Below are 8,904 nucleotides of genomic sequence, written 5' to 3'. Positions count from 1 at the left end.
TGGCTGTGTCAGTTGGTTGAAGGTTATGAAATGTGGCCGAATTTGCAAGAAATATGAAAACATAAGAAGCCTGAAACTATTTTGTGTGGTATATGGACAAATCTCCAGTAGCAAATTAATATTCCAAAAACTGGAGAATAGCTTTACATGGTTAAAAAAAAAAAGTATATGTATATGAATATGTGTATGTATAATATATATCAATATGTATATGTAAATATTTATATTTTATATGTGTATGATATATAAATAGAGGTGTATATATATATATATATATATATATATATATATATATATATATATACAGTACATTTAGGAATTAAAGATGTTTTATTTCAAGCTGTTGATATGTGCTCGTGTTTGATTTATAGTAACACCTGACAAGGTGACAAAGTACACTTTCAGCAGCATCCCAACAGCTATCTAATAAAAGGGGAACCCAGGGTGCACATTGAATTTATTTAATTCTGTAAATCCCTGCATCTGAGTGTGCTACACACCAGTAAGTACATGTGTATTATTTGTGGAATATGGTATGTGTAGGAAGTTCAGTCATGGCTCAAGAACTGGCTAAATTAACTGGTTCTGTCTTTTGTACAGAAGTCATGTGAATATCAAGTCTCAGAAGGTGCAAACAAGGCAGACAGAAGACCGCAGATACAAGTGTGATATTTTGTGTGGAAAAGAGTGAATGTGATGGCGTATATATCATGAATATAGACATGCTGTTGAGATCCATTTTACAACAGTGCCCCTTATATGCATAAAGCAGATAGTAATTAAATATGCACATATACAAAAATACAGTAGATAACTGTTCCCATGGGGAATAAAAAAAAAAAAACTGTGACCTGTATGCAGCCCTGGAAGACACATCTGTCCTGATCAGGCTTTTTAATTGATTAATTGCAGATTGGGTTGGAATGAGATGGGGTTTATGATCTTTTGCTGCACCCCTAGGTGATTCTTGCATGGATTTGTCAGTGCTCAATCAATCTCTACACAGGGAGAGGAAGACAGGGAGAAACAGGGAAAGTACTTAATTGCAGTGGAATGATACCAGCCCAGCAAATGAAAACACAATCTTAAACATTGTGCAGGCTGCTACCTGCAAAGGGTGGGTGTGAGAGTATTAGCCATAAGATGCTATGCAGGCTGTGGGGACCAAGTGGAGATAAATGCTAGGAGTTAACACACAGTGACTTTGCTTGTAATGTGGCATTAGATGAGATGGTCCCTCCTCCTCCTTGCCCTGAAAGGTACCCTGTCTATGCCAATCTGCCTTTTTCTCATGTAAATGAGGAGAGAGATGGTTTGCAGAGGATGGGATGGGATCAGACACTGTGCCTGCAGGCAGCTCAGCTTTCAGCTTCTCCTCCTCCTCATGGCACCAGAGGTCGCTCTGATTTTCTTAAAGACAGTTCACACATCTTTACCTCCCCAGACCTCCCTTATCGCTTGCATCTGAGCAGAGTTTCACAGATGCTAGGAGGTGATGCACACATCATGCCCATGTGAACTGGCATGAAAAAAGAAGCCCCGGGGACATTTCATCTGCAGTCTAAACTGGGGAAGGAAAAAACTCTATTAGGCAGCAGCAAGTTTGCACTCCCTGAACTCCTGGATCAGAGGGGACGGATCCGACCAAGGACTACCTATTAAAGTCGGACAGCAGGTCTACAGGAATCTGCGCTTGCCTTTGGCTGACCTTTCTCTTCTGGGATTGCCTTTAACAAGTTTCCACCATTACTTCCAAAAGTGAAGAAGATTTCCTAGCCCTGGCAGCGTCCAGGCTGAGCCGACGCAAGAGGGTGATTGGAGCGGCAATAGGGGTGGCCATGGTCCTCATCCTGCTAATAGCCATTCCTTTACTGGTCAGCAGCTCCAAGACAAGTACCCACTATGAGATGCTGGGCAGCTGCAGGATGGTGTGTGACCCATACACCCCCCAGACCGGAGCTTCCTCTGCAGAGTCCAGCCAAGAGTATGCCCTCATCTCACCCCCACCCCACCTGCAGGGGGCCAAGGCTGACCAGGGCAGAAAGGGAAAATCGGGACTTAGAGGATTACCAGGACCTTTAGGGCCACCGGGTCCAAAAGGTCCTCCGGGGGAACCCGGCCGACCTGGACCACCTGGACCACCAGGTCCTGGCCCCGGGGGCTATGTCTCGTCCTACTACAGCCCTAAGATCGCATTCTATGCTGGGCTGAGGAAACCACACGAGGGCTACGAAGTGCTGCGCTTTGATGATGTGGTGACTAATGTTGGTAACTACTATGAGCCCTCCACCGGCAAGTTTACCTGTCCCCTACCTGGAATCTACTTCTTCGCTTACCACGTGCTGATGAGAGGTGGGGATGGGACCAGCATGTGGGCAGACCTGATGAAGAACACACAGGTAACCTAAGATGGGTCACCCTGTACTGGTTACCCTTCAACACCTCTACCTAGGTAGCCAAGCTACCTCCTGTTCATGCCTTGTCCCCTTCTTCATGCCTTGTCCCCTTCTTCATGTCTTGTCCCCTTCTTCATGCCTTGTCCCCTTCTTCATGCCTTGTCTCCTTCTTCATGCCTTGTCTCCTTCTTCATGCCTTGACTCCTTCTTCATGCCATGCCTTCTTCCTCATGCCATGCCTTCTTCCTCATGCCTTGTCTCCTTCTTCATGCCTTGACTCCTTCCTTCATGCCATGCCGACTTCCTCATGCCTTGTCTCCTTCTTCATGCCATGCCTACTTCTTCATGCCTCGTCTCCTTCTTCATACCTTGTCTCCTTCTTCATGCCATGCCTACTTCTTTATGCTTTGTCTCCTTCTTTGTGCCATGTCTCCCTCTTTATGCCTTGTCTCATTCTTCGTGCCATGCCTCCTTCTTCATGCCATGCCTACTTTTTTGTGCCTTGTCTGCTTCTTCCTGCCATGCTTCCTTCTTGGTGCCATGCCTCCTTCATGCCATGCCTCCTTCTTCATGCCTTGTTTCCTTCTTCATCCCATGCCTCCTTCTTCATGCCATGGCTCCTTCTTCATGCCTTGCTTCCTTCCTCATGCCATGCCTTCTACTTCATGCCTTGATTCCTTCTTCATGCCATGCCTCCCTCTTCCTCATACCTGTGGCAGCCGATGCCATCTGCCAACCCCCTTCTTATAACGACTATAAAGTGTGACTTTCTCACCTTGTATTATCACCATGACCATGGCATCACCTCTCCTTTTCCTGCCTGTAACTATTATATATTCAGACAGCGCTACAGGTACCAGGGCTACACAGTGCCAGTCTGATGAATGCAGCAGGTACAAAACTAGTTTGGCAGGCAGGGTCACCCCAGGTCTTCTTCTTTCTCCCGGAATGCAGTAATAGCCCAGCCAAGTCAGTACACACATAAAAGATAAATGGGTCCAAGTTAAAGTATAATTAAATTCTGTCTGCTTTGCAGCAGGTATAGGTGCCCTATACCGGCATTCACTTCCAGCAAAAGGAACTTTGCCAGGTTAAGTTCGGTCAATTAAACTGATTTGTTACTAATATATAGGGAAATAATTATTTCAGGAGGTGTATTGCTGCTCAATTTTAGGGCTGATGATGGGAAATGAGAAGACATGCAGTTTACTAAGAGTAAATTATATATGTGTATATATATATATATATATATATATATATATATATATATATATATATATATATATATATATATATATATATATATATATATATATATATATATATTGTACTATATGCATTTCATTAGTTACATTTTCTATATTTGCAGTATTAGGTATTGGAATGATTCGTTTCGGCTTTGTGGTCTTCCTCTGAGCTGTAAAGGTCACAACAAAAGATTAAACTGTTTTGCAGTAATTTATGTATTTATGTCTGATGGAGAGTTCCCTGAAAATTGTCCACCTCCAATTATATCACAGCGGGAGAGCTAGGAAATGTCTATTCACATTGCTTAAAGTCTCCTTCAAATACCACGAGCCAGGTAATGACAAATATATATTTGGGCTCCTAACATCTTATAGACACATGCTGGAACTCCAAGTCTTTTATATTCGTTCAATAAAAATATGATTGACTGCTCGCTGATACAATTTAACAAATACAACTTCCAGCACCCTGTATATAAAATATTAGCAACTACAGTGGACAAAACCTACTCGTCTACACTATATGCCATTATAAAGGCAGCAGAGGGGGTACAACAGGTTAGAGACACTTTAATTGAGTCCCTGTGATTCGGAACAAACGAATAAAGAAGTAGAATGTCCGAAATGTGATGGATAGCGAGTGCAGGTGAATGGAGCCTTATCCAACAAGTACCATGGACAGCGACTTAGGGGATACTCAGTGCTGGACCTGTCACCACCTACACACCCCACACCCCATACCCTGTCCTTACAACTGGGACCTGCTCTGCTCTGGCACACAGGATATACTGTATATTGGTTATTGTACAATCTAGGATAATTTCTAGATATCGGAACAATGCATAGGAACAAAAGTGGACTAATTTACTAAAGTAGTTAAAAATGTTTATTTAAAAAAAAAATAAAAACTGAAGATTTACTCCAACGATCAAGTTATATAAAAAGCAAACTCATATTGAATTATTTCATCTGCACATTTGATAATTAAAGTAGATCTTCACACATTCTTAATTCCTTTAGTAAATGGCCATTTTTTATGAAGCAACATCATTTTACTTTCTCTTCAGTTTTTATAAATCAGCGTTTTCCTTTGACATTATCCTTAGTCTTCTCATTATTATCATTTTTATTATTAATATTCATTATTATTAGTAGTAGTATGACATTGCAGCACACAGAAAAGTTCAATTACCGGAGCTCTTTTATCTAACTGTTGATCCCTGGGGTACACTGTTCATATCTAATGTGTGTTTGAATATAGTAATATAAGTAAAACATGCAGATAATATGAATGGTTGTGTTTTGCACCTTATTAGACTTCCCCATGATGGAGGGATACCATGTCACTATGCGTTGCTCATTTGATGGCTGGAATTAGATGTATGACATTAGGGAGGGTGGAACAGCTGCTGCCTGTCCCTTGATGCTCATTAAGTGGCATATTTTGGTTTTGGTTATTTGTTCAAGGTTCCTGTCCATATTTTGGTTGGTGTCTTGTGAACAATGAGCTGATTTGGTGTTGGCTGCCAGGAAAAAGTGTCCCTGCAGTGTTATTTTTTTTCTTTTCTTTTGTGAAAGCCTCACCTTTTACTATTGCTGTCCCTATGGTGGCAGGGACAGGAGAGGAGCCTTTATTTAAGTGACAGGGCTGCGCAGTGTGTGTAAAATGAATGACATGTTGTGGAGCACAGGAGCATCAACACAGATTAAAGAGAGATGTTTGTCGTGCAGTTTGAGCTGGTGAATATTTTATAGGGAGCAGAGGCAGTGATCTATATCCTCTTCACTCATCCTCCAGCCTCTAGGATAACAAAGTCGTTTTTTTTTTTTATGTCTGGGGTACAAAGCCAATATCAACAGTGTTTAGGTGTGTGCCCTATACCTGACATCAGAGGTGTAACTGATTTGATGTGTCAGCAAAGCTGATTTAAAAATAAAAATGGAACAAAAGAAAAAAGCTGTTGCCCATGGCAACGCCAGTGCTTGCTTCATTTTTCAAGCTGCACAATGAAAAATGAAATCTGATTGGTTGGTACATTACTTTTCTTTTGCAATTTTTTTTTTGTAAATCATTACAATAAATTATTTATTGTCTACATTCATTATAAAAGCCTAAGAAAAACTAAAGAAACCTTTCTCAATATATATGAATGCTGCCACTGTTTACCTCCTTCTGAAAATGCTACCTTACTGGTTATTAAGCTAATCTTCTGCATTTACTATTGGAATCACTGGGTAGAAACATATCCGAACCAGAACAGTGGGTGAAAATTCCAGAGCTGTATTGTTCCAGGTCAGCAATAAGGTCAACATGACAGCCAGATCATTAGCATTTTCTAAAGAAGTGGTTTGGAATGGCAGTCTACTTGCACTCTCATGACAATTTTTTTTTAAAGTGCATTCAAACCCAAGAACACAAATGGATAGTATTGCAGCATACCTGTCCTTAGACAGGGGGCTGCTACATTACTTTTCTGTTTCACACTTATTCCCTTTTTTTCTTACCATGGTTATCCTGCCAATAACACACCTCAGGTATTAGGACAGAGATTGTATTAGGACTACATAACTCCTCCCTCTGTTCTCCATTACATTTCTTTAGCCCACTGATTTAGCAGGAACAATGCTAACTGATAACAGTCCAGGGGAAGAAATTATTGGAAGATTTCTGAATGGGAAAACAGCTGTTTTCTTAAAAAAAAAAAAAAAAAAAAAAATATATATATATATATATATATATATATATATATATATATATATACATATACATATATATATATATATATATATATATATATATATATATATATATATATATATATATAATATAATAAAACAATTTCTAAATGATATTATACAGACCAAAATGGAGCAATTAAAATAAATGTACTGTTTTACTTACACTTTAAAGATGTATTAAACCCAAACATTTATTATGCTGCAGCTTACCACTTAATGGATGTGACAGCTGCATTTGTTTTCCTTTGTTAAGCTTTCTTTCTTTTATTTTCACCTGCAGATCTAGCCAGTAAGTCTGTTGCTTTTCAACAGAACAAGCTATCCTGAAAATGTAGCAGTTGGAGGTTTGAGACAAACCATTTAATACTGACAGGGGTCCTTACAATGATGTGTTTTTTACTTATTTATGTAAAACATTTATCTCAGAAGAAAAAAAAATCTGTTGCTGTAACTGCTTATAAAAGTGTTAGCTGGAGTTTGGCTTCAATTTGTTAGTGTATGTAAAAATGCTAGTGCATCTAACACTACCCTCCGTCCAGATTAACAATGCTGTTTCCAAAGGTTTCTCTGTTGCTCCCTTATCCAGGGTGTAGGCACACGGATACAGGAGATGTGTTACTGTCTGGATGACAAAGTTAAAACAGAGGGGGAAAAGCCTTAAAAAGAAAATGAATGCAGCCATCAGCTAATGATGGGTAAGCTGCAATATATTACATTTTGCTTTTGGGTTTAATACTACTGTAACCACAAGCATGCCTCACTTGCTACTAGGGTTGCATGTATTACCCTGTGTAACAAGGATTACATTCATGCTTGCACCTGTTGTGTGATTCATAAATACTTTAATCTAGAGAGTTTTGCAATTAGCCCTTTTGAAAGTTAGCAAGCAATGGCAGCCCCCATATGTATGGGTATTGTATCCCCATATGTATGGGTATTGTATAGCTACCTTCCATAGGGACTTATGGTAGAACATAAGTAGTGCAATTAATTGGTTGCTAAGGGTTACAGCAGTGCATTGCTCTGTGTATTCTGTAATAGAAAAGATCCTTATCTATACATAAACCTCTTCCTTCTTTAATTGGTAAATCAGCCAGACACCTCAGTTATCCCATGTCTCATATGACTTGAGAAGTAGCTCAGCTCATCTGCAGTGTTGCCAGTTTAGTGTCAGTCTGAATATAAAGTGCCAAAAGTAAAAAAATGGAGCAGTGGGGCACTACAGTGGCTAAGTGGTTAGCATTTCTGCCTTGCAGCACTGGGATCATCGGTCTGAATCCCAACCATAACACTACTTGCCTGGAGTTTGCATGTTCTCCCTGTGCCTGCGTGGGTATCCTCCAGGTACTCCGGTTTCCTCCTACACTCCAAAGCTGGTAGGTTTGTTGGCTCCTGTCTAAATTAGCCCTGGTATGTGTATGTATGAATTAGGGACCTTAGATTGTAAGCCCCTTCAGGGCAGGGACTGATGTAAATGTACAATATGTATGAAAAGTTCTGCGTAAATTGACAGTGCTATATAAGTACCTGTAATTAATAAAATCAAATTTACATCTAGCTAGTAGCTTTTTTATTATACTGGGATGCTCAAACAATCAAAGAACGACTCACTACAATGCTTACCCTATTTAAATAAAGCTTTCCTTCCCCCCCCCCTCCCCTTCGTTGTGATATTACAAATTCAAGATGTATTAAAAAAACAATCCTTAATTGATCCTAAGTATATGTGTGGCCACTTCAAGGGACAGTCCCTCCCCTCCTTGCAGGCGCAGCAGGTGAACTCAGATGATCAAGGAACGCTGTGTGCTGTGATAAAAGACCCTGGCTGGAAATGAGGCGGAGAGGAGAGGGTTAAAGAGCGCTGCTGCTGCCGGAGAGGTCAGCTCTGCAGGTGGAGGACCGGGAGGAGTCAGCCTAGGGACCATTTATCAAGGCACAGGGGGCACCGGTGACAAAAGAAGGACAAGCCACTTGATATTCCTGGAAAAGTCACAGGAGCATCTCCGCAAAACAACTGCAGCACTGCGTTCTTCCCTAAAACCAAAAATATCTGCATCGTCTTTAATAGCTGTAAAAACAACGGAGAGGGCTAGCACCAAACACAGGGCTCTCGGGCCACTGGGAATAATATTTCTTCATTGGATGACACTTGGGATAGGTTTATTGTTTCCGATGAGCTATTACACAGCAGAGAGCAAAAATACGTACTATAGATGATATCTATTAGAAAAGTATACCTAAGAGGGAACAATTGTCTAAAGAGTAACATTTTGTTAAGAAGCATTTGAAATGAAGACAATTCTATGAATGTATCTATCTATCTGTCTGTCTGTCTGTCTGTCTGTCTGTCTATCTATCTATCTATCTATCTATCTATCTATCTATCTATCTATCTATCTATCTATCTATCGAAAGGGAAGTACTATTTCGCTAAGGCTGGCCATACATTATACAATTTTCTTATTCAATTTCCTTTAGATTTACCATCCAATATGTAGTGAAAGGGCCTGTCTGATTTCATA

At 40.2% G+C, this 8,904-nt stretch overlaps 1 protein-coding gene across 1 annotated transcript in view; it reads left to right on the top strand.

Annotated features, from left to right (window-relative positions):
- Window positions 1-1,265: 1,265 nt before the first annotated feature.
- The window catches only part of C1QL4 (complement C1q like 4), a 110,734-nt gene continuing 103,095 nt past the window's right edge, over window positions 1,266-8,904 (top strand). The window contains exon 1 of the mRNA XM_082247744.1: window positions 1,266-2,399. Coding sequence (XP_082103870.1) covers window positions 1,839-2,399 — 561 coding nt within the window. The 5' untranslated portion in view covers window positions 1,266-1,838. The remainder of the gene's footprint in view (window positions 2,400-8,904) is intronic.

Source organism: Pelophylax lessonae (assembly GCF_965119305.1).
Source record: "Pelophylax lessonae genome assembly, chromosome: 2".
In the NCBI taxonomy this organism is placed as follows: Eukaryota; Metazoa; Chordata; class Amphibia; order Anura; family Ranidae; genus Pelophylax; species Pelophylax lessonae.
The sequence above is the reverse complement of the archived record's forward strand: the minus strand, read 5'-3'. Positions and strand labels throughout refer to the sequence as shown.